This window comes from Salvelinus alpinus, chromosome 4, assembly GCF_045679555.1.
Source record: "Salvelinus alpinus chromosome 4, SLU_Salpinus.1, whole genome shotgun sequence".
Taxonomy (NCBI): Eukaryota; Metazoa; Chordata; class Actinopteri; order Salmoniformes; family Salmonidae; genus Salvelinus; species Salvelinus alpinus.
Window position 1 is genome coordinate 30,169,028 of NC_092089.1, and position 25,756 is coordinate 30,194,783.

The 25,756-nt window shown below is 51.5% G+C and overlaps 1 protein-coding gene across 4 annotated transcripts in view; it reads right to left on the minus strand.

Moving 5' to 3' along the window:
• Window positions 1-739: 739 nt before the first annotated feature.
• Window positions 740-25,756, minus strand: part of LOC139573272 (histone-lysine N-methyltransferase ASH1L-like) — a 35,026-nt gene continuing 10,009 nt past the window's right edge. The window contains exons 3-12 of one of the 4 annotated variants that reach the window (XM_071396540.1): window positions 20,290-24,619; window positions 8,314-8,623; window positions 7,831-8,004; window positions 7,629-7,720; window positions 4,628-4,701; window positions 4,498-4,543; window positions 4,037-4,274; window positions 3,763-3,926; window positions 3,078-3,172; window positions 740-2,914 (exon numbers count right to left, since the gene is read on the minus strand). In XM_071396540.1, the coding sequence (XP_071252641.1) occupies window positions 2,807-2,914; window positions 3,078-3,172; window positions 3,763-3,926; window positions 4,037-4,274; window positions 4,498-4,543; window positions 4,628-4,701; window positions 7,629-7,720; window positions 7,831-8,004; window positions 8,314-8,623; window positions 20,290-24,619 (5,631 nt within the window). In that variant the 3' untranslated portion in view covers window positions 740-2,806. Of the gene's footprint in view, window positions 2,915-3,077; window positions 3,173-3,749; window positions 3,927-4,036; window positions 4,275-4,497; window positions 4,544-4,627; window positions 4,702-7,628; window positions 7,721-7,830; window positions 8,091-8,313; window positions 8,624-20,289; window positions 24,620-25,756 lie in introns of those variants that run through there. The other 3 variants (XR_011674572.1, XR_011674571.1, XM_071396541.1) reach the window with 3 other exon arrangements.

Sequence of the window (25,756 nt, forward strand, 5' to 3'; positions counted from 1 at the left end):
AGTATGTGGTACCACGATATTAAAGCCATTCCAATCAAAGAGCTTAGTGTATGTTTTCATCTGACCTAGCCACTTCTGTCAGAGCAGTGAAGGGGAGTGCATGAGGGAAGGACTTACTCTCTGAAATGAGAAACTATCCCTGTTTGAATACTTTAAATGATTTCCTCATTAAAGTACCCACAGACCTGAGAGGGAGGGATTGGCTAGGCAGCTTTAGCTCACACATGCAGTGGAGGCTCGTGGGAGGAGCTATATGCGGACAGGTTCATTGTAATGGCTGGAATGGAATTGATGGAACGGACTGGTTGCCATATGTTTGTTTAGTACCGTTCCATTCCAGCCATTACAATGAACCCGTCCGCCTATAGCTCCTCCCACCAGTCTCCATTTACACATAGCCTATATAATCACATACAGATCAGTGATTTGCTGAAGGTAAGGAGGAGAGAAGGGCCTCAGTCCTGCCTGTCCGTCCTCTTGAGGTCACGTCCTCAGATGAGGGTCGAGATGGAGGAAAACGCTGTATCACCTGGCCATTGGAGTCATTCAGCTTTACACCAACAGATGGTGCTGTATATCACACATTTACATTTTGGTTATTTAGCAGTCGCTCCATTACGTGTAATGAATATCCCACCAGTTATGCAGCGTCTTCATAAGGATGGAGGAGCAGCGATATTCATGGGCCTGTGATAGTATGAAGGGTTAAGTGGTTTAGAATATAACAAGTCCACAATGCTTTGTAAACAAAAACGCAATTTTATTGTTATTGATAATAAGGTCAATGTTTGAAATTACATTCTGTCAGATGAACTGTGGTATTTTCTCCAAAGACAGGTTATAAGCAGCAATTTAAATTGTACAACAAAGGGCTGGATTCTCACCGCATCGCAGAAGTATCACGGGAGATCTGCGTTATAGCTCCTTTTAAATTTAAAGGCAATGTTCCCGCGTTCGTGGAGACTGCATTCACGATAAACACTGCATATGTCGGCTTAATCGGAAATTACCTTTACACTTTAATGCGATCTTCCGCGATACGGATTGAATCCAGCCCAAAGTTACATTTCATGCAAACTACATAAATAACCCTTCACTATATTGATGAATGCTATAATATTCCTAATCCCCCATTGGCAATAGTGAGTGAAGCAAATACACAGGTCAACTATAAAACATTCAACTTAGTGTTCAAAGTCAAACTAGAAACTGCACCAAAGAGAACTGTACAAGTGAATGGTTACAAATCTCAGATTCAATTAATTTTCCTGATTGTCTGACCAAATAAAAAGAGAACATTCCATCAGTCAGAAAAAGTAAACAGGTGAAGAAAAGAAAGTCATATACAATCATAGCAATATTTAACACTTTGTAGCAAAATGAAGGCCTTTAACTATTAACTTTAACGCTTAGATAATAACTATCAATTATGAAATTGATTCATTACATTACTTAGGTCAATGTTACTGCATTATCATTGGTACAATATAACGATCTTGAAATGATCATATTCACTAAGGCAATAAAAACTACTTGGTTTGATACATAGAAGGGTCTCTAGCTGGTACTGGTAGTGATATTAAAGTTATTGTACTGAAATCCTTACAGGACGTATTGCTTTTGGAGATTGAACTCACTTAGGCGTCAGTTTATTTACAACATGGCACTTTTACATTAAAGGCTCGATTCAATACGTAGAGCTGAAGAGAACATTAAAGGCAATGTTCCCGCGTTAGCGGAGACTGAATTCACGGTAAAAACTGCATATGTCGGCTCAATTGAAAATCACTTTTACACCTGAATCACGCTATAGCGCCGAACTTCAGCATCAGGGATTGAATCAAACCCGAAGGGCTGTGTATCGCGGAAGTATCGCAGAAGATCTGCATAAAAATTTAGAGGTAGGCCTCCCAAGTGGTGCAGCGGTCTATGGCAGCGGTGTATGGCAGCGGTCTATGGCACTGCATCGCAGTGTTGCGGTGTCACTACAGCCTGGGGTTCGATCCCAGGCTGTGTCACAACCGGCTGTGACCGGGAGTCCCATAGGGCGGCGCACAATTGGCCCAGGGTTGTCCGGGTTAGTGAAAGGTTTGGCTCGGGGGGGGGCTTTACTTGTCTCATCGCGCTCTAGCGACTCCTTGTGGCAGGCCAGGCACCTGCAAGCTGACAGTCGTCAGTTGGCCGGTGTTTCCTCCGACACATTCCGGGTTAAGCAAGCAGGTGTTAAGAAGCGCGGCTTGGGTCACGTTTTGGAGGACGCATGACTCGACCTTCACATGTCCGAGCCCATTGGGTAGTTACAGCGATGAGACAAGATCGTAATTGCATCGCAATTGGATATCACAAAAAAGGGGGTAAAATTGTAAAAAATTATATTGTCATGGTAATTTCAGATTGAGCCGACATGCAGCGTTTACCGTGAATGTAGTCAGCGAGAACACGGGAACATTTCCTTTACATTTAAATCGAGCTATAACGCGGATCTTCCACAATACGAATTTAATCCAGCCTTAAGACTCTATGGTCTCCATCCATCCCTTCCGCCCTCTCTGACTATTAAATCAGACTGTCACTGGTCTGCTGACCGTCTGTCAATCATTCTCAATCATTCTCAATGGTACAGTAAACAACAACACCCTCATTCCTCTCAGAAACAAAGCCCAAAATCATCTTTATAACAAATCATTTCAGGGAAGCTTTTCCCCCCAACACTAGTGCAAAGTTAGCTGAACTGAGCTACTTGGAAGAAGAAGAGAGACTGAGCTGAGATTTCCCCCCTCCTTCCTTCCTTGTCCTCTCTCACCAATCATGTCTGCCGCAGCTTCAAGAGTATGTTGTTCAGTCGCTCCTTCCTGACCTCCCTCCAGCCCTCCTCCTCCACCTGTTTCTTCTCCTCTTGTCTGTTCTCAGTGAGCTGTGGTGGGGTAGATGCGACATTAGGAGTTAGTTATAACAATTAGTGACACAGACAAAGAACTCCATATGAATACTTCAAGACAGCCCTCATGGGAGACACTAATGAGTGAATATCTTTACAGTTACAGTACAGAGTCGAGTACTCAGAGGAGAGCACTCACATGGGGCGTGGTGCTGAGGGGGTTATGGGGGCACTGGGGATCACGAAGGGGCTCACTAGTCCACACAACCTTCTTCTTCCCCGCCATTTGTCGACCTAGAGGGAGGGGAAAGAACATTTACATGTGTACATTTATAGTCATGTTATGCATGTACGCGTGCGTGTATGCGCATGAGCGTACGTGTATGTGCCCATGTGTATGTGTATGTGTGTATGTGTGTGTGTGTGTGTGTGTGTGTGTGTGTGTGTGTGTGTGTGTGTGTGTGTATATATATATATATATTCAGTAGATGTCCTTAAAATTCCCTTATGAGTGTCTGTTCTTTGCTGGAGACTGTTTGCTGGAAATACATTTTGGTTGATAGTTTATGGGGAAAGCTGAACCTAGCTGGATGTTCTTGGACGGCAGTGAAGACATGACAGAAATGGGAAAGCACTTATTCTGTGGTTGGAAAACTGCTGTGTGTGTAATGCTGAACATGATATGGCTCAATAAATACTGTAAAACAGAGAGCTAAACTGAGCACTGAGATGAACACACACACATCTATGTCCATATAAACATACACTCAGTACAATACTACTGAAAGACAATGAACACATTTAAAATAAAACACACTGACACACAGGCACACACACACACACCTACAAAAACTTAAACTAACACACACACTTGCTTCATGGACCTGACATGATGTGGCTGTTGTTGTCCCCAGTAGCTACATAGCTGGAAACTCCTCCTCCATCTTTCTCTCGTTCCTCCTCTCTCCCCCTCCTCAGGCGTATCTGTCTGTCTCTGACCCTCTCCCAGTTCCTCAAAAGGAACACGTGGTGCTTCAGGACGAACACCCTGACAATCAAACAAATACATAAATAAGATCATTATTTTGAGAAATGCACAGGAACTACTAGTCTGCACCTCCATGTGTATTAACATGGCAGGTTGTCTTCTGTCTTTACCCGTCACTGGTGGTCATAGGCTCCATGTCCAGGTAGGGAAACAGCTTCCTACTGGGACTGGAACCCTCCTCCTGGGGAGAGGGAGGGAGGGACACCCCTGTCTGGTGACTGGAACACTCCTCCTGGGGAGAGGGAGGGAGGGACACCCCTGTCTGGTGACTGGAACACTCCTCTTGGGGAGAGGGAGGGAGGGACACCCCTGTCTGGTGACTGGATAGGCTCTTCTCTTTTGGTTGGTCTGGGAGGAAAACAAAGACAGACAGAGAGATAATGAGGTATGGACCCCTCCACACAGACTGAACACTTTCAACGTGTCACTGCAACAGTGGGATGTCCCCCCCCCCCTCAACCAAGTAGGGTGGTAAGTCATGTTGAAGTCAAGTATTGATGTACACACTACAGTATAAAGGTTGTGTACGGTATGCACATACAGGAGCCAGCTGTGACTTTAGGGTACTCACAGGATGAGATCTCTCTGGTCAGAGGAACATCTGGCTCTTTGTGGAGCTGGAACACACAGAGACATGGTCATTCAAGTGAGTGAGTTTATTCTGTGTGTGTGTGTTTGTGCAATGTGTGTGTGTTACACACCTGGTTGTGCCTGAAGAGCCACATGACGTCAAAGGGCAACTGAAAGTCAATACGTCTCATTCTTAGGTACTTCCCTGTGAGAGAAAGGGGGGTGTTAAAAACCTGACACACACACACACACACACACACACACACACACACACACACACACACACACACACACACACCGTTCTGTTAGGTGACCTAAACTGGGATATGCTTAACACCCCGGCAGTCCTACAATCTAAGCTAGATGCCATCAATCTCACACAAATTATCAAAGAAACCACCAGGTACAACCCTAAATCCGAAAACATGGGCACCCTCATAGATATTATCCTGACCAACTTGCCCTCCAAATACACCTCTGCTGTTTTCAATCAGGATCACAGCGATCACTGCCTCATTCCCTGCTTGCGTACTGGGTCCGCGGTCAAACGACCACCCCTCATCACTGTCAAACGCTCCCTAAAACACTTCTGCGAGCAGGCCTTTCTAATCGACCTGGCCCGGGTATCCTGGAAGGATAGTGACCTCATCCCGTCAGTAGAGGATGCCTGGTCGTTCTTTAAAAGTAATTTCCTCACCATCTTAAATAAGCATGCCCCTTTCAAAAAATGTAGAACTAAGAACAGATGTAGCCTTTGGTTCACTCCAGACCTGACTGCCCTTGACCAGAACAAAAACATCCTGTGGCAGACTGCACTAGCATCGAAATGTCCCCGCGATATGCAACTTTTCAGGGAAGTCACAAACCAATACACGCAGTCAGTTAGGAAAGCAAAGGCTAGATTTTTCCAACAGAAATTTGCATCCTGTAGCTCTAACTCCAAAAAGTTTTGGGACACTGTAAAGTCCATGGAGAATAAGAGCACCTCCTCCCAGCTGCCCACTGCACTGAGGCTAGGAAACACTGTCACCACTGACAAATCCTCGATAATCGATAATTTCAATAAGCATTTCTCTACAGCTGGCCATGCTTTCCTCCTAGCTACCCCAACTCCGGCCAACAGCTCCGCACCCCCTGCAGCTACTTGCCCTGCAGCTACTTGCCCAAGCCTCCCCAGCTTCTCCTTTACCCAAATCCAGATAGCAGATGTTCTGAAAGAGCTGCAAAACCTGGACCCGTATAAATCAGCTGGGATAGACAATCTGGACCCTCTCTTTCTAAAATGATCTGCCGCCATTGTTGCAACCCCTATTACCAGTCTGTTCAACCTCTCTTTCGTATCGTCCGAGATTCCTAAAGATTGGAAAGCTGCCGCGGTCATCCCCCTCTTCAAAGGGGGTGACACTCTAGACCCAAACTGTTACAGACCTATATCCATCCTGCCCTGCCTTTCAAAAGTCTTCGAAAGCCAAGTTAACAAACAGATCACTGACCATTTCGAATCCCACCGTACCTTCTCCGCTGTGCCATCCAGTTTCCGAGCTGGTCATGGGTGCACCTCAGCCACGCTCAAGGTACTAAACGATATCATAACCGCCATCGATAAAAAACAGTACTGGGCAGCTGTATTCGTCGACCTGGCCAAGGCTTTCGACTCTGTCAATCACCACATTCTTATCGGCAGATTCAACAGCCTTGGTTTCTCAAATGACTGCCTTGCCTGTTTCACCAACTACTTCTCAGATAGAGTTCAGAGTGTCAAATCGGAGGGCCTGTTGTCCGGACCTCTGGCAGTCTCTATGGGGGTACCACAAGGGTTCAATTCTCGGGCCGACTCTTTTCTCTGTATATATCAACGATGACGCTGTTGCTGCGGGTGATTCCTTGATCCACCTCTACGCAGACGACACCATTCTGTATACATCTGGCCCTTCTTTGGACACAGTGTTAACAAACCCCCAAACGAGCCTCAATGCCATACAACACTCCTTCCGTGGCCTCCAACTGCTCTTAAACGCTAGTAAAACTAAATGCATGCACTTCACTGCATCGCCGATCGCTGCCCACACCCGCCCGTCTGACCAGCATCACTAATCTGGACGGTTTTGACCTAGAATATGTGGACAACTACAAATACCTAGGTGTCTGGTTAGACTGTAAACTCTCCTTCCAGACTCACATTAAGCATCTCCAATCCAAAATTAAATCCAGAATCGGCTTCCTATTTCGCAACAAAGCCTCCTTCACTCATGCTGCCAAACATACCCTCGTAAAACGGACTATCCTACCGATCCTCGACTTCGGCGATGTCATCTACAAAATAGCCTCCAACACTACTCAGCAAACTGGATGCAGTCTATCACAGTGCCATCCGTTTTGTCACCAAAGCCCCATATACCACCCACCACTGCGACCTGTATGCTCTCCTCGGCTGGCCCTCGCTACATATTCGTCGCCAGACCCACTGGCTTCAGGTCATCTATAAGTCTGCTAGGTAAAGCTCCGCCTTATCTCAGCTCACTGGTCACCCTAACAACACCCACCCGTAGCACGCGCTCCAGCAAGTTTTTCTCACTGGTCATCCCCAAAGCCAACACCCCCTTTGGCCGCCTTTCCTTCCTGTTCTCTGCTGCCAATGACTGGAACGAATTGCAAAAATCGCTGAAGTTGGAGACTTATATCTCCCTCACTAACTTTAAACATCAGCTATCTGAGTAGCTTACTGATCGCTGCAGCTGTACACAGCCCATCTAACAACCTACCTCATCCCCATATTGTTTTAAATGTACTTTTTTTGCTCTTTTGCACACCAGTATTTCTACTTGCACATCATCATCTGCACATCTATCACTCCAGTGTTAATTTTCTAAATTGTAATTACTTCGCTACTATGGCCTATTTATTGCCTTACCTCCTTACGCCATTTGCACGCAATGTATATAGACTTTTTTTTCTATTGTGTTATTGACTGTATGCTTGTTTATTCCATGTGTAACTCTGTGTTGTTGTTTGTGTTGCACTGCTTTGCTTTATCTTGGCCAGGTCGCAGTTGTAAATGAGAACTTGTTCTCAACTGGCCTACCTGGTTAAATAAAGGTGAAATCATTTAAAAAATAAATAAAACTCCCTCACCAACATGTATGGGAGCAGGCAGGAGGCTGTAGTCTTGTTCTCCTGGTGTATATTCCAGTCTCTCTCTGTTCAGCTGGTTCTGAGAGGAGGGACTGGGGAAGAGACACATTTACACAATGAAATGAATAGAATACACACCATTTGTGAAATCAATTCAGAGTATGTGAAGTTAGTTTGTATGAACGGGTGCATGATAACTCACTCTGTAGTTTTGTAGTCATCTGAGTAGAGTCCCGCCCTCTGAAACCTCTTCCTAGGCAACTGGTCAGCTCCCTTATCTGATTGGCTGGCCGGGGTTAGGGATGGAGTTTGGGTTAGCTCTGATTGGCCTGTGCATATGGAGGGGGTGTGGGTGACTGGCTCACCTTCACCAGAACTAAGAGGAAGGAATAGTGAGAGAGCGAGAGATAGGATAGAGAGAAAGAAAAAGAGAGAGAAAGGGCACTGGCTTAGCACACAGTGCTGTCAACCATGTGTTAATATACTTTGTCTGTGTGAGGTATTAAGTCTTCAGTGCATATCTAGCAGCTAGTTGCAGGGTATGTAAAATAGCATGCATTTTCTAGACTTTCTCAGTAACGTTTTGATCGCTGTGGGAGTGAAATGTTGTTGCGTTAAACTTTGCGACCATCTGCGAGGGCACTCGCTGAGTCAGTTGGGATAAGGGTGAGTTGTGACGGCTTACCTTTGGAGACAGGATGGATGCTCGACCTCCTCTTTCTCAATGCGCCTCCTCTTCCGTCTTCTCCTCCTCTGGCTCTGAATCACAGCTTCAATCACCTCTTGTACTGAATCTCCTCCCCCTCTGTTTCTGTCTCTGTTCTGGACGTCTGTCTCAGTTGGAGGGTTTGGTTGGCTTGTAGGACAGAGGAAGGGGGAGACCAAAGGGGAGGCTAGAGGTTTCTTCCTGGGTCTTCCAGGCCCTCTCTTAGCCCCAAAACTTTGACCGGTTCTCAGCCACTTCAGTTGCCTTCTGCTCAGGTCATAGTGTGGGTCTTGAGTCCAGAGAGAAGTCATTGGAGCGAGGACAGGGAGCGAGAGAGAGAGATGAGAGAGAGGTGGGAGACAGAGGGAAGAGAAATGGAATGATTGGGAAATAAAGAGAGGGGAAGAGAGAGAGAGGAGAGGTGTATATGTATCAGTAACTGAAACAGCAGCAGTCTGTCTCAGTGTGTCCCTGGGATGGGGTGACTCTACACTTCCTTTGCACTGCTGCCTGGTATTCCCCTCAAATCATATACTCCCCTTCTGGGAATCACAACAAGCAGTCAAGCACACACACACACACACACACACACGCACGGTATGCACCAGAGGAGGCTGGTGGAGTGAGCTTTAGGAGGACGGGCTCATTGTAGTGGCTGGAATAGAATCATTGGAACAGAGTCAATCTTTTCATGTATTTGATGTGTTTGGCACCATTCTACTGATTCCATTCCAGGCATTACAAAGAGCCCGTTCACCTATATCTCCTCCCACAAGCCCCCTCTGGTATACACACACACACACACACACACACACACACACACACACACACACACACACACACACACACACACACACACACACACACACACACACACACACACACACACACACACGTATACACACACACGTATACACACACACACGTATACACACACGTATACACACACGTATACACACACGCGCGGGCGAAAACACCCACACACACGCAAACACCCACACACACAAATTATACATTAGAATGTGTGTGTGGGCTGTGTGTGTGTGTGCTCAGTCACATATGTGTCTGGTTAGATGATGTGCGACTGCCAAACAAATCCATCCTCCCTCCTCCCCTCTCAAAAACAACTCTCTACCTCCCTCCCTCTGCCCTCCCTCACTATCAGTCCCCCGCCATCCCTCTATCCATCACTTCTCCTCAAGTATCTCCTTTCTTCCCATCTTTCCAAAATTCCCCAACATTAACACTGACTGAGCAGCCTTTCCTTCTAGGGTTTTTCCAGCCAGCCAGTGTACAGGACAGTATGTTGGCCAGCCAGCCAGCCAGTGTACAGGACAGTATGTTGGCCAGCCAACCGGCCAGTGTACAGGACTGTATGTTGGCCAGCCAGCCAGCCAGTATACAGGACAGTATGTTGGCCAGCCAGCCAGCCAGTGAACAGGACTGTATGTTGGCCAGCCAGCCAGTGTACAGGACAGTATGTTAGCCAGCCAGGCAGTGTAGAGTACAGTATGTTGGCCAGCCAGCCAGGCAGTGTACAGTATAGTATGTTGACCAGCCAGCCAGGCAGGTAGGCAGTGTACTGTATTGTTGGCCAGACAGCCAGGCAGTGTACTGTACAGTATGTTGGCCAGCCAGCCAGCCAGGCAGTGTACAGTACAGTATGTTGGCCAGCCACTCAGCCAGGCAGTGTACAGTAAAGTATGTTGGCCAGCCAGCCAGCCAGGCAGTGTATAGTAAAGTATGTTGGCCAGCCAGCCAGCCAGGCAGTGTACAGTAAAGTATGTTGGCCAGCCACTCAGCCAGGCAGTGTACAGTACAGTATGTTGGCCAGCCAGCCAGGCAGTGTACAGTACCATATGTTGGCCAGCCAGCCAGGCAGTGGCCAGCCAGCCAGTGTACTGTACAGTATGTTGGCCAGCCAGCGGCCAGCCAGCCAGTGTACTGTACAGTATGTTGGCCAGCCAGGCAGTGTACTGTACAGTATGTTGGCCAGCCAGCCAGGCAGTGGCCAGCCAGCCAGTGTACTGTACAGTATGTTGGCCAGCCAGCCAGGCAGGCAGTGTACAGTATTATAGGTTGGTCAGCCAGCCAGGCAGTGTATAGTAAAGTATGTTGGCCAGCCACTCAGCCAGACAGGCAGGCAGTGTACAGTATTATATGTTGGCCAGCCAGCCAGCCAGGCAGTGTACAGTATTATATGTTGGCCAGCCAGGCAGGCAGTGTACAGTACAGTATGTTGGCCAGCCAGCCAGGCAGTGTACAGTACAGTATGTTGGCCAGCCAGCCAGGCAGTGTACAGTACAGTATGTTGGCCAGCCAGGCAGTGTACAGTACAGTACGTTGGCCAGCCAGCCAGCCAGGCAGTGGCCTGTACAGTATGTTGGCCAGCCAGGCAGTGTACAGTTCAGTATGTTGGCCAGCCAGGCAGTGGCCAGCCAGCCAGTGTACTGTACAGTATGTTGGCCAGCCAGCCAGGCAGTGGCCAGCCAGCCAGTGTACTGTACAGTATGTTGGCCAGCCAGCCAGGCAGGCAGTGTACAGTATTATAGGTTGGTCAGCCAGCCAGGCAGTGTATAGTAAAGTATGTTGGCCAGCCACTCAGCCAGACAGGCAGGCAGTGTACAGTATTATATGTTGGCCAGCCAGCCAGCCAGGCAGTGTACAGTATTATATGTTGGCCAGCCAGCCAGGCAGTGTACAGTATTATATGTTGGCCAGCCAGGCAGGCAGTGTACAGTACAGTATGTTGGCCAGCCAGCCAGGCAGTGTACAGTACAGTATGTTGGCCAGCCAGCCAGGCAGTGTACAGTACAGTATGTTGGCCAGCCAGCCAGGCAGTGTACAGTACAGTATGTTGGCCAGCCAGCCAGGCAGTGTACAGTACAGTATGTTGGCCAGCCAGGCAGTGTACAGTACAGTATGTTGGCCAGCCAGCCAGCCAGCCAGCCAGCCAGCCAGGCAGTGGCCAGCCAGCCAGTGTACTGTACAATATGTTGGCCAGCCAGCCAGGCAGTGGCCAGCCAGCCAGTGTACTGTACAATATGTTGGCCAGCCAGCCAGGCAAAGTACAGCAAGTCAAATTAAATGAAGCTTTATTTACACAGCACATTTCAGACATTGAATGCAACGCAATGTGCTTCACATAAAAAATAAAACATATGAAAATAAAATATTTACTACACCACAAACATAAAAGGATAAAAAACTAAAGAATAACAATAAAACCTGAATGACTAAAAAGCACCCTAAGGAAAAGCAAAGGTGTTTTAAGATCTATTTTAAATATGTCCACAGTTTCGGCCCCCCTCAGGTTCTCTGGCAGGCTATTCCAGAGGCAGGGGGCATAATAACTAAAGGCTGCCTCTCCATGCCTCTTGGTCCTAGGCTTTGGGATAGTTAAAGGCCAGTGCCAGAGGACCTACTGGGTACATAACTTAATTGACATGCATTGGGGTGCACAATCGTGGATTGTTTTAAAAACCAATAGAATAATCTTTAAATGAATTCTAAAACTCGCAGTGCAGAGACCTTAAAACCGGTGTAATGTGTTCTCTCAGTCTGGTCTTGGTTAGTACCCGTGCTGCAGCATTCTGTATGTTTTGCAGTTGACCAATGGCTTTCTTGGGTAGACCAGACATGAGAGCATTACAGTAGTCAAGCCTGTTTGTAATAAAATCATAGATGAGTCTCTCTGTATCAGCCTGAGAGAGAAACGGACGCACCTTGGCAATGTTCCTCAGGAGGCAAAAAGCTATTTTGGTCACATTCCTAATGTGTGATTCAAAATGGAGTTCAGAATCTAAAATAACACCTAGCTTTATAGTATTACACTTACTGTATGTTGGCCAGCCAGCCAGCCAGGCAGGCAGTGTACAGTACCGTATGTTGGCCAGCCAGCCAGGCAGGCAGTGTACAGTATGTTGGCCAGCCAGCCAGGCAGGCAGTGTACAGTACCGAATGTTGGTCAGCCAGCAAGCCAGGCAGTGTACAGTACCGTATGTTGGTCAGCCAGTCAGCCAGGCAGTGTACAGTACCGTATGTTGGCCAGCCAGCCAGGCAGGCAGTGTACAGTACCGTATGTTGGTCAGCCAGCCAGCCAGGCAGTGTACAGTACCCTATGTTGGCCAGCCAGCCAGGCAGGCAGTGTACAGTACCGTATGTTGGTCAGCCAGTCAGCCAGGCAGTGTACAGTACCGTATGTTGGCCAGCCAGCCAGGCAGGCAGTGTACAGTATGTTGGCCAGCCAGCCAGGCAGGCAGTGTACAGTACCGAATGTTGGTCAGCCAGCAAGCCAGGCAGTGTACAGTACCGTATGTTGGTCAGCCAGTCAGCCAGGCAGTGTACAGTACCGTATGTTGGCCAGCCAGCCAGGCAGGCAGTGTACAGTACCGTATGTTGGTCAGCCAGCCAGCCAGGCAGTGTACAGTACCCTATGTTGGCCAGCCAGCCAGGCAGGCAGTGTACAGTACCGTATGTTGGTCAGCCAGTCAGCCAGGCAGTGTACAGTACCGTATGTTGGCCAGCCAGCCAGGCAGGCAGTGTACAGTACCGTATGTTGGCAAGCCAGCCAGCCAGGCAGTGTACAGTACCGTATGTTGGCCAGCCAGCCAGGCAGGCAGTGTACAGTACCGTATGTTGGCCAGCCAGCCAGGCAGTGTACAGTACAGTATGTTGGCCACCCAGCCAGGCAGGCAGTGTACAGTACAGTATGTTGGCCAGCCAGCCAGCCAGGCAGTGTACAGTACTGTATGTTGGCCAGCCAGCCAGCCAGCCAGGCAGTGTACAGTACTGTATGTTGGTCAGCCAGCCAGCCAGGCAGTGTACAGTACCGTATGTTGGCCAGCCAGCCAGCCAGGCAGTGTACAGTACTGTATGTTGGCCAGCCAGCCAGCCAGCCAGGCAGTGTACAGTACAGTATGTTGGCCAGCCAGCCAGCCAGGCAGTGTACAGTACCGTATGTTGGCCAGCCAGCCAGGCAGTGTACAGTACAGTATGTTGGCTAGCCAGCCAGGCAGTGTAAAGTACAGTATGTTGGCCAGCCAGGCAGGCAGTGTACAGTACAGTATGTTGGTCAGCCAGGCAGTGTACAGTACAGTATGTTGGCTAGCCAGCCAGGCAGTGTACAGTACAGTATGTTGGCCAGCCAGGCAGGCAGTGTACAGTACAGTATGTTGGTCAGCCAGGCAGTGTACAGAACAGTATGTTGGCCAGCCAACCAGGCAGTGTACAGTACAGTATGTTAGCCAGCCAGCCAGCCAGGCAGTGTACAGTACAGTATGTTGGCCAGCCAGGCAGTGTACAGTACAGTATGTTGGTCAGCCAGCCAGGCAGTGTACAGTACAGTATGTTGGTCAGCCAGCCAGGCAGTGTACAGTACAGTATGTTGGCCAGCCAGGCAGTGTACAGTACAGTATGTTGGCCAGCCAGGCAGGCAGTGTACAGTACAGTATGTTGGCCAGCCAGGCAGGCAGTGTACAGTACAGTATGTTGGTCAGCCAGCCAGGCAGTGCACAGTACAGTATGTTGGTCAGCCAGCCAGGCAGTGTACAGTACAGTATGTTGGCCAGCCAGGCAGTGTACAGTACAGTATGTTGGCCAGCCAGGCAGGCAGTGTACAGTACAGTATGTTGGCCAGCCAGGCAGGCAGTGTACAGTACAGTATGTTGGTCAGCCAGGCAGTGTACAGAACAGTATGTTAGCCAGCCAGCCAGCCAGCCAGGCAGTGTACAGTACAGTATGTTGGCCAGCCAGCCAGCCAGCCAGGCAGTGTATAGTACCGTATGTTGGCCAGCCAGCCAGGCAGACATTGTACAGTACCGTATGTTGGCCAGCCAGCCAGGCAGTGTACAGTACTGTATGTTGGCCAGCCAGCCAGCCAGGCAGTGTACAGTACAGTATGTTGACCAGGCAGCCAGTCAGGAAGTGTACAGTATGTTGGCCAGCCATCCAGCCAGCCAGCCAGCCAGGCAGTGTACAGTACAGTATGTTGGCCAGCCAGCCAGCCAGGCAGTGTATAGTACCGTATGTTGGCCAGCCAGCCAGGCAGACATTGTACAGTACCGTATGTTGGCCAGCCAGCCAGGCAGTGTACAGTACTGTATGTTGGCCAGCCAGCCAGCCAGGCAGTGTACAGTACCATATGTTGGCCAGCCAGGCAGGCAGTGTACAGTACAGTATGTTGGTCAGCCAGCCAGGCAGTGTACAGTACGTTGGTCAGCCAGCCAGGCAGTGTACAGTACAGTATGTTGGTCAGCCAGCCAGGCAGTGTACAGTACAGTATGTTGGCCAGCCAGGCAGTGTACAGTACAGTATGTTGGCCAGCCAGGCAGGCAGTGTACAGTACAGTATGTTGGTCAGCCAGGCAGTGTACAGAACAGTATGTTGGCCAGCCAGGCAGGCAGTGTACAGTACAGTATGTTGGCCAGCCAGGCAGTGTACAGAACAGTATGTTGGCCAGCCAACCAGGCAGTGTACAGAACAGTATGTTGGCCAGCCAACCAGGCAGTGTACAGTACAGTATGTTGGCCAGCCAACCAGGCAGTGTACAGTACAGTATGTTAGCCAGCCAGCCAGCCAGGCAGTGTACAGTACAGTATGTTGGCCAGCCAGCCAGCCAGCCAGGCAGTGTATAGTACCGTATGTTGGCCAGCCAGCCAGGCAGACATTGTACAGTACCGTATGTTGGCCAGCCAGGCAGTGTACAGTACTGTATGTTGGCCAGCCAGCCAGCCAGGCAGTGTACAGTACCGTATGTTGGCCAGCCAGGCAGTGTACAGCATAGTATGTTGGCCAGCCAGCCAGCCAGCCAGGCAGGCAGTGTACAGTACAGTATGTTAACCAGCCAGCCAGCCAGTCAGGCAGGCAGTGTACAGTACAGTATGTTGACCAGCCAGCCAGTCAGGCAATGTACAGTATGTTGGCCAGCCAGCCAGCCAGGCAGTGTACAGTACAGTATGTTGGCCAGCCAGCCAGACAGGGAGTGTACAGTATAGTATGTTGGCCAGCCAGCCAGCCAGTGTACAGTACAGTATGTTGGTCAGCCAGCCAGGCAGTGTACAGTACAGTATGTTGGCCAGCCAGCCAGGCAGTGTACAGTACAGTATGTTGGCCAGCCAGCCAGGCAGTGTATAGTACCGTATGTTGGCCAGCCAGCCAGGCAGGCAGTGTACAGTACAGTATGTTGGCCAGCCAGCCAGGCAGTGTACAGTACAGTATGTTGGCCAGCCAGCCAGGCAGTGTATAGTACCGTATGTTGGCCAGCCAGCCAGGCAGTGTACAGTACCGTATGTTGGCCAGCCAGCCAGGCAGTGTACAGTACAGTATGTTGGCCAGCCAGGCAGCCAGGCATTGTACAGTACCGTATGTTGGCCAGCCAGCCAGGCAGTGTACAGTACCTTATGTTGGCCAGCCAGCCAGGCAGTGTACAGTACAGTATGTTGGCCAGCCAGCCAGCCAGGCATTGTACAGTACCGTATGTTGGCCAGCCAGCCAGGCAGTGTACAGTACCGTATGTTGGCCAGCCAGCCAGCCAGGCAGTGTACAGTACCGTATGTTGGCCAGCCAGGCAGTGTACAGCATAGTATGTTGGCCAGCCAGCCAGGCAGTGTACAGTACAGTATGTTGACCAGCCAGCCAGTCAGGAAGTGTACAGTATGTTGGCCAGCCATCCAGCCATCCAGCCAGCCAGCCAGGCAGTGTACAGTACAGTATGTTGGCCAGCCAGCCAGCCAGGCAGTGTATAGTACCGTATGTTGGCCAGCCAGCCAGGCAGACATTGTACAGTACCGTATGTTGGCCAGGCAGCCAGGCAGTGTACAGTACTGTATGTTGGCCAGCCAGCCAGCCAGGCAGTGTACAGTACCATATGTTGGCCAGCCAGGCAGGCAGTGTACAGTACAGTATGTTGGTCAGCCAGCCAGGCAGTGTACAGTACGTTGGTCAGCCAGCCAGGCAGTGTACAGTACAGTATGTTGGTCAGCCAGCCAGGCAGTGTACAGTACAGTATGTTGGCCAGCCAGGCAGTGTACAGTACAGTATGTTGGCCAGCCAGGCAGGCAGTGTACAGTACAGTATGTTGGTCAGCCAGGCAGTGTACAGAACAGTATGTTGGCCAGCCAGGCAGGCAGTGTACAGTACAGTATGTTGGCCAGCCAGCCAGTGTACAGAACAGTATGTTGGCCAGCCAACCAGGCAGTGTACAGAACAGTATGTTGGCCAGCCAACCAGGCAGTGTACAGTACAGTATGTTGGCCAGCCAACCAGGCAGTGTACAGTACAGTATGTTAGCCAGCCAGCCAGCCAGGCAGTGTACAGTACAGTATGTTGGCCAGCCAGCCAGCCAGCCAGGCAGTGTATAGTACCGTATGTTGGCCAGCCAGCCAGGCAGACATTGTACAGTACCGTATGTTGGCCAGCCAGGCAGTGTACAGTACTGTATGTTGGCCAGCCAGCCAGCCAGGCAGTGTACAGTACCGTATGTTGGCCAGCCAGGCAGTGTACAGCATAGTATGTTGGCCAGCCAGCCAGCCAGCCAGCCAGGCAGGCAGTGTACAGTACAGTATGTTAACCAGCCAGCCAGCCAGTCAGGCAGGCAGTGTACAGTACAGTATGTTGACCAGCCAGCCAGTCAGGCAATGTACAGTATGTTGGCCAGCCAGCCAGCCAGGCAGTGTACAGTACAGTATGTTGGCCAGCCAGCCAGACAGGGAGTGTACAGTATAGTATGTTGGCCAGCCAGCCAGCCAGTGTACAGTACAGTATGTTGGTCAGCCAGCCAGGCAGTGTACAGTACAGTATGTTGGCCAGCCAGCCAGGCAGTGTACAGTACAGTATGTTGGCCAGCCAGCCAGGCAGTGTACAGTACCGTATGTTGGTCAGCCAGCCAGGCAGTGTACAGTACAGTATGTTGGTCAGCCAGCCAGGCAGTGTACAGTACAGTATGTTGGCCAGCCAGCCAGGCAGTGTACAGTACAGTATGTTGGCCAGCCAGCCAGGCAGTGTACAGTACAGTATGTTGGCCAGCCAGCCAGCCAGCCAGGCAGTGTACAGTACCGTATGTTGGCCAGCCAGGCAGGCAGTGTACAGCACAGTATGTTGGCCAGCCAGCCAGGCAGTGTACAGTACAGTATGTTGGCCAGCCAGCCAGCCAGGCAGTGTATAGTACCGTATGTTGGCCAGCCAGCCAGGCAGGCAGTGTACAGTACAGTATGTTGGCCAGCCAGCCAGGCAGTGTACAGTACAGTATGTTGGCCAGCCAGGCAGCCAGGCATTGTACAGTACCGTATGTTGGCCAGCCAGCCAGGCAGTGTACAGTACCATATGTTGGCCAGCCAGCCAGGCAGTGTACAGTACAGTATGTTGGCCAGCCAGCCAGCCAGGCATTGTACAGTACCGTATGTTGGCCAGCCAGCCAGGCAGTGTACAGTACCGTATGTTGGCCAGCCAGCCAGCCAGGCAGTGTACAGTACCGTATGTTGGCCAGCCAGGCAGTGTACAGCATAGTATGTTGGCCAGCCAGCCAGGCAGTGTACAGTACAGTATGTTGACCAGCCAGCCAGTCAGGAAGTGTACAGTATGTTGGCCAGCCATCCAGCCAGCCAGCCAGCCAGGCAGTGTACAGTACAGTATGTTGGCCAGCCAGCCAGCCAGGCAGTGTACAGTACCGTATGTTGGCCAGCCAGCCAGCCAGGCAGTGTACACTACCGTATGTTGGCCAGCCAGCCAGACAGGGAGTGTACAGTATAGTATGTTGGCCAGCCAGCCAGCCAGTGTACAGTACAGTATGTTGGTCAGCCAGCCAGGCAGTGTACAGTACAGTATGTTGGCCAGCCAGCCAGGCAGTGTACAGTACAGTATGTTGGCCAGCCAGCCAGGCAGTGTACAGTACCGTATGTTGGTCAGCCAGCCAGGCAGTGTACAGTACAGTATGTTGGTCAGCCAGCCAGGCAGTGTACAGTACCGTATGTTGGTCAGCCAGCCAGGCAGTGTACAGTACAGTATGTTGGTCAGCCAGCCAGGCAGTGTACAGTACAGTATGTTGGCCAGCCAGCCAGGCAGTGTACAGTACAGTATGTTGGCCAGCCAGCCAGGCAGTATACAGTACAGTATGTTGGCCAGCCAGCCAGCCAGCCAGGCAGTGTACAGTACCGTATGTTGGCCAGCCAGGCAGGCAGTGTACAGCACAGTATGTTGGCCAGCCAGCCAGGCAGTGTACAGTACAGTATGTTGGCCAGCCAGCCAGCCAGGCAGTGTATAGTACCGTATGTTGGCCAGCCAGCCAGGCAGGCAGTGTACAGTACAGTATGTTGGCCAGCCAGCCAGGCAGTGTACAGTACAGTATGTTGGCCAGCCAGGCAGCCAGGCATTGTACAGTACCGTATGTTGGCCAGCCAGCCAGGCAGTGTACAGTACCATATGTTGGCCAGCCAGCCAGGCAGTGTACAGTACAGTATGTTGGCCAGCCAGCCAGCCAGGCATTGTACAGTACCGTATGTTGGCCAGCCAGCCAGGCAGTGTACAGTACCGTATGTTGGCCAGCCAGCCAGCCAGGCAGTGTACAGTACCGTATGTTGGCCAGCCAGGCAGTGTACAGCATAGTATGTTGGCCAGCCAGCCAGGCAGTGTACAGTACAGTATGTTGACCAGCCAGCCAGTCAGGAAGTGTACAGTATGTTGGCCAGCCATCCAGCCAGCCAGCCCAGCCAGGCAGTGTACAGTACAGTATGTTGGCCAGCCAGCCAGCCAGGCAGTGTACAGTACCGTATGTTGGCCAGCCAGCCAGCCAGGCAGTGTACACTACCGTATGTTGGCCAGCCAGCCAGGCAGTGTACAGTACTGTATGTTGGCCAGCCAGCCAGCCAGGCAGTGTACAGTACCGTATGTTGGACAGCCAGGCAGTATACAGTATAGTATGTTGGCCAGCCAGCCAGCCAGTCAGGCAGTGTACAGTACAGTATGTTGGCCAGCCAGCCAGGCAGTGTACAGTACCGTATGTTGGCCAGCCAGCCAGCCAGGCAGTGTACAGTACAGTATGTTGACCAGCCAGCCAGGCAGACAGTGTACAGTATGTTGGCCATGCAGGCAGGCAGACAAGCAGCAGCTGAGACAGTGACACATGAACAGGACTATACATAGAGACTGGTGGTTAACTAATGACTGTGTTCTGCTCATAGCTTCATAGCCCAGGGCTCAAACAGCACAGCTGGCGGCCAACTTCACAACCAGAGACATTTCTAAGATCTCTGGCAGATCGGACTGGAAGGGTTATTAACAGACTGTGAGAATGAACCAACAAATGAGGGGGAAATCATGTGTGCTTGCGTGTGTGTGTATGTGTGACAGTTCATGTGTCATGCAGGTTCTCTGTTCAAGTCTCTAACTTGCTGTGGTAATAAAAAAAACAGAGACTAATTTCCTCCCCAATATAATGTCTGATGTACTGATTACATACACCTGAGAGAAGGACAGTCTACCAACCTTACTACTGTCTCTGCTATGTGAAAACCTGCTGTCACTGTAGTATGTCTAGCCTGGGTGCCTGGCTTCAATAATTCTCTCTCTCTCTCTCTTCAAACCACGACAAATACGACAAGAGGCCGACTTCGCCATCCACTACGCTGGGAAGGTACTCTATCCATCCATCTCTCCCTTTCTCTCTTTATCATCCCTCCTTCCTTACACTGGAAAGGTTTACATCTTCCTCTCGTTCTGTCATTCTATCCATCTTCATACACCAGGAAGGAAAGGTGTTTCTAAATCCCCCCCCCCCCCCTCTCTCTCTCTCTCTCTCTCCCACTCACTCACTCACTCACTCACTCACTCACTCACTCACTCACTCACTCACTCACTCACTCACTCACTCACTCACTCACTCACTCACTCACTCACTCACTCACTCACTCACTCACTCACTCACTCACTCACTCACTCACTCACAACATTCCCCAGTCTCACCTGTGCCTCTCCTCTCTGTCTGTGATGGCTTCTCACTCCTCAGTGACCCGTCTTGACTCCCTGGTCTCCAATTGTCTCTTCCGCTCCTCATGCCCCTCCCACTGGTGGCAGAGGAGGTGAAGAGGTTGGTGTGTGTCGGGGGGGTGAAGGTGCTGTGACAGGGTGTGTGTCTCTCCCCCGCCTCTCTCTCTGACCCCCCCACAGCGGTCATCCTCTGCCCTTCTGTCAGAGTGCCCCAGGTGGGATCGGGGGGTCTGTATCCTGCCCCCAGCCCCCCTCTCCTCAGCCAGGGGTTCTGCCGGACCCCCCAGCCCTCCCCAAACGAGGACAGGTGAGAGGAGCCTAGACAGGTGAGGGGTGTGTGTTTGAGCCTCTCTGATGATGATGATGATGAAGAGGCTGGTTTAGCAGAAGCAGAGAAGAAAGAAGAGGGGTATTTGCTGTGCCTATGTTGCCATGGAGACTCCATCAACCCAGCACTCCCTTGTCCTCCAGTCTTTCTACTTCCTCCTGACCCTGTGGTGAACTCTGACCTTAGCTGTGACCCTGCAACTCTCTCGTCCTCTTCTTCCTTTCCGTCACGATCACGCTGTCTGTGACGATGTTTGTGTCTGAGCTTGTGTTCACTCCCCCCATAGACACAGGACCGACCAGGGATGGACCCTGCTGGACAGGAACGGACCTCGGCCCTCTTTCCCTCACCCCTAACCCCCACGTCCTCACCTCCACCTCCACCCAACCCAGCCTCCCTCAGCTGCCTGCTCCTCCTCCTGTGGAACCGGGCTGGGTTGAGGAGGAGGTGAGGGGGTTGGAGGTGGGGGTGGTGGGGGGCGTAGGGGTGAGGGGGAGGCAGGGGAAAGGAGGGGTGTGGGTTTGGGTAATGGGCCATGGTCAGAGGATAGCCTCTGTAGTAGCCAAAACCCAGAGGCATTGGGGTGGTGGAAGAGGACAAGGGGGTACTGAGAGAGGAGGGGTGGAGGTGCCCTGTGATACCCTGTAAGGCACACCTCCGCCCCTGGCCACAGTCACCCTGGTCTAGGGACTCACAGGGCTTGGTGGGACAGCCACACCTCAACCTCTGCTCTGGCTTGCTGCTGCCATAAGGCAGGCCGTGGCAGGGGTGGGGGTGGAGCGGGGAGAGGGAGGGGTGAGGGGGGTAAGACAGGGGGTGAGGCGAGTAGTATCCACTCAAGTTGATTCTGTAAACGTTTGAGCGGAAATTTTGCGATGACAATAAGGAAGAGTGGCGTCTTTTCCCCCCACTCTCATCGAGATCCTGCCCCAATCCAGCTCTGGCCCAATCACGGTGGCGCCCGATGCGGACCTCGCTGAACTGCCCAATGAGATCGTCCAGTTCAGAGAGGAAGTCTGGGTCGTGCGCATGCATGAGCAGGTGCTGGTACTTCCTCTTGCGTTTGTGTTTCTGTCTCTTGTGTGTGTTGTGCCCTAGGCAGGGGCAGAGGGCCAGGTGGGAGCGCTGGTTGTGCCCTAGGCAGGGGCAGGGGGGGCAGGTATAGGGACATTCATACCCCCTCCGCCTGTGCCTGTCTCTGGGTTCCACTAAGTCAGAAGGAGGTGTGTGTCTGGGGGAGGCAGAGGGGGGAGAGGGGGGTGAGGCTGATACTCTGATGGGTGAGGGTACAGGGGGGGGGTGTTCTAGTAACATGGAGGGCGAGAGTTGTCTCTGACCCTTCAGGTTGACCCCTAAACCTGTCCGGAACACTGACCTAGTGACATCTGAGGTCATTCCCATGGTTACCCCCCCTCTCCCTCGGCCCCTCCTCTCCCCCCGCTCTGAGATAGTGTTGTGGTCCATTCCAATCACACTGTCACTAGGCAACATCTCCTTGCTGTGTGATTTACTGATAGGTGAGTGTGTGGTCTCTTTCAGGTGTGTGGGGAAGACAGGCAGATGGGGGTAAAGAGGGTGAGGAAGAGGAGGAGAAGAGAGTCTGCTGGAGGGATGGTGGAAGAGGGGATGTCGTCCCTGACCTGGAGAACTCCTCTTAAGGGAGGGAGAGAGGGATGAGGAGGAGGAGAAGGAGGAGGAGAGAGGACGTGGCGATGCGCAGGAGGAGGAGGGTGAGGGGAGGGAGAAGGTGTGGGGGAGGAAGAGGGAGGGAGCTGGTTCTGTGCAGCCTCCATCACTGTAAGGGCTCTGGGCTCCACTGGAGTGGGTGAGAGATGGGGAGGGGAATGGGTGAGAGAGGAGAGGATGGGGCTGGGGCTGGGGAGAGGAGAAGAGAGAGGGACTAGAGAGACTGGTGAACAGTGTGGACTGAGAGGCAGGGTTAGAGATAGCTGGAGCTTTGGGTTTGCGTCCTCTCCTCTTCCCCATGTAGATGGTCCCCCTCTTACTCACGTTGATCTGGGGACCTAGTTTACCCCCAAAGGAGGAGGACAGGGAGGGTGCTGTGGCCGACCCACACACCCCTCCTGCACACCCACGAGCGTTCTCTCTACCTCCCTCTCTTCCTCTCCCCTCCTTCCCCCCTCCACACCCAGAAAGCATTTCCCTGAGTAGCCTCCTCTTCTTCCTCCTCTTCATCTCTCCGATGATGCTCCTCATCCTCAGCTTCCTGTTCCCCTTTTCAGAGGGGAAGTCTTTACCCCCCTCATCACCTCCAGAGGGGGTCAGTGCACCCCTGTTCTGGTCCTGGAGAGTCTGTTTGGGGAGGAGGGGGGAGGGGGGCAGCCGTTTGGGGCGACCTCGTTTCCTGGGCGTGGGGTTGGGGCTAGAGGGATTGGTGAGGGTGGGACTGTGATCCAGCAATGGGTTGAGCACATGGGGGTCCGGAGTCTCATCATGCCCATGAGGGAGCATCTCAGCTCGGGTAGGTTTGGGGGAGTGTCTGGGTTGGGGTTCGTCCAAGCTCGAGGTTAGGGATTTGGGGCGACCCCTTTTTCTGGCCTGAGAGACTGAACGGTCAGGTCCAGGTGAAGGGCTAGGGTCAGAGGTCAACATGTGAGACTGGGTGGGGGATGGGGGTCGCCCTGCTGGTCTGGGTCTCACAGGGGTGGAGGTAGAGGGGGAGAGGGAGGACAGACTGGAGGGTGGGGGAACGGAAGGGGCTAGGCATGACTCAGCTGACCAAAGGTTGGGTGAGTTGGTAGTTGCGGGTGTCTGGGGGGTAGTGGGGGATGTCTGGGGGGTAGTGGGGGTCTGTGGGGCAACTAAGGGGGCATCTTGGGGGCCACCTGGGTTCTCTGCCAGTCTCTGTGCCCGGTTCACCAGCCTGGTCCAGCTTGGCCGTCGGGTCTTACGCTTCTTCAGCGGACGGCTGTCCTGCTCTCGGGGGGAGGTAGGAGGAGAGGAAGAGTGGAGAGAGAGAGGGGGAGGAGGGAGGGAGGTGAGGGGAGAGGAGGCAGTGGATGGGTTGGAGGGAGAGACGGTGGGTCTTGAGGGGGCACCAGTATCATCTGATTCCCCTGTTCCGCTGGTCAGGTCTGGGCTGGGTGTACCCGTCTTCCTGCTTTGAACATCAGACAACATCTGACACTTTGTAGAAGAGGGCGATTTATTCATCCTCAAGTCTCTGGGCTTCTCTCTTTCCTTGTCCTCGTCCCCATTTCTCTCCTCCTTCCCCGTCATATCCCTCCCGCTCTCATCCATCCCAGTTCCCTCCTTCCCTCTCTCATCTCTGTCCATCTTTGGACTCTCATTCCTCCCTCTGTCCTCCTTCCCTCTCCCCTTCTCCCCTCGCTTACCCTTCCCTTTCTCACCCCTCGCTTTGTCATCTCTCTCTTTCTTCTTCTTGGCTTTCTCCTCCTTCCCTCTCTCATTTCCCACAGAGGACGGTAGTAATGGTCCCTTGCTCAGGCTGGTGAGGGAGGCAGCAGGACTCAGTCTCCCATCAGCCACTGGGGCTCCTCTCTGGTCTGGAAGTAGGGGTGTGGATGTTGGCGGTGTAGGAGGGCAGCTGAAGCCTGTAGTCCTGTCCTGGGCTGCAAGGTCAGCCTGATGGGGGCTGGAGGCTGGAGGTCTTGTTGTTGAGTTCACGTTAGTGGGGGCGGCTGAGGAAGAACAGTTCTGTTTGTGACCTTTGACCTTTGTGAGTCTGGTAGGATGGCAGGTGACTGTAGGTACTCCCCCATTCAGCATACGTCCCTCACCCTTAACACCTGCCTCACCGCTAGGGTCCTTTACCAAGGGGGAATGGGGTGATGAGGGAGGGGGGGAATGGGGGGATGAAGCTGTGGGGTCAGAGGGGGTTGCCTGGTCCATTTGGGCAGGTGAGAGTAGTTTGCTGTGGGCATCAGGTGGGTCAGGGTGCCTTGGTTTCTCCGGAAGGGTGTCTGACTTCTTATAGCCCAGGTTCACAGGGACCTGCTGGGATGAAAACATGGTTATAAACACATTGTTATCAGATCAGATTGGTCATTTATTATGTCATCTATCAGAAAAGATCTAGGTAATTTACAGGTAAAGATTTTAATATAATCAAAAATATTTTAAAGAAATATTTCTCCAAAAGAATCCCGGTTAGACCTATGATAGAGTTCTGTTAATGTATTACACAATTGCTATTTTCTAATAATTGACAGCATTGTGCCCTTGTTGACAAGGAAGTAGAGGTATGGAAATGTAATGTGTTTCAGAGCTGCATAGTTCATTAGCATTAGTGGGTCAGAGAGAGGACAGGGAGAGGAAAGAGAAAGAGGGAGGGAAAAGGAGAGCAAACAAGAGAGAGAAACAGTAAGGGTGGGGTGCTGGTGCAAGCCTGTTGGAAGACAGCTAAAGGACACAATGACAAAGAGAGAGATAGAGAAAGAAACAGAAAGAGAGGAAGAGAGGAAGAGAGAGAGCGTGAGAGGAAGAGAGAGGAAAAGAGAGAGAGAGCGAGAGAGACAAAGAGAGAGAGCGAGAGAAAGCAAGAGAGAGAAATTAGGACAAATGGGAGGAGAGAAGCTGAGGTGATGGAGACTGAAATGAGGTTGACCCGGCAAGAGGAGAAATTGAGCGATCGAGAAAGAGAGAGAGGTGGAGAGAAAGAGAAATGAGAGCAGGTAGAGAAAAGAGGGGAGGTAAAAATAGACAGAGAGAAAGAGATAGGGTAGAGAGAGAACTAGAGAGCGATCGAGAAAGAGAGAGAGGCAGCTGTGCTATTGGTAGCTATAAATGGCCACGAATAGAGATGAGGAGGCTTGGCATTTTATGCTTGTCCTGTAATTTGGGAGCTGCGTTGTTGCAGCCTGACTGGTGTGTTTGCAGCTAAAGCAATAATCTACTCTCTGGGGTGGGTGATTGTCATAAGAGCTGATGGACCAATGTCTGGATCAGCTGCTAATAGTTGCTGTGCTGTGTGACTATTAATAGTCCTGTTCTCTGGTGCCTCCTTGGGTGGCGCAGTGGTCTAGGGCACTGCATCGCAGCGCTAGCTGTGCCACCAGAGTCTCTGGGTTCGCGCCCAGGCTCTGTCGCAGCCGGCCGCGACCGGGAGGTCCGTGGGGCGACGCACAATTGGCC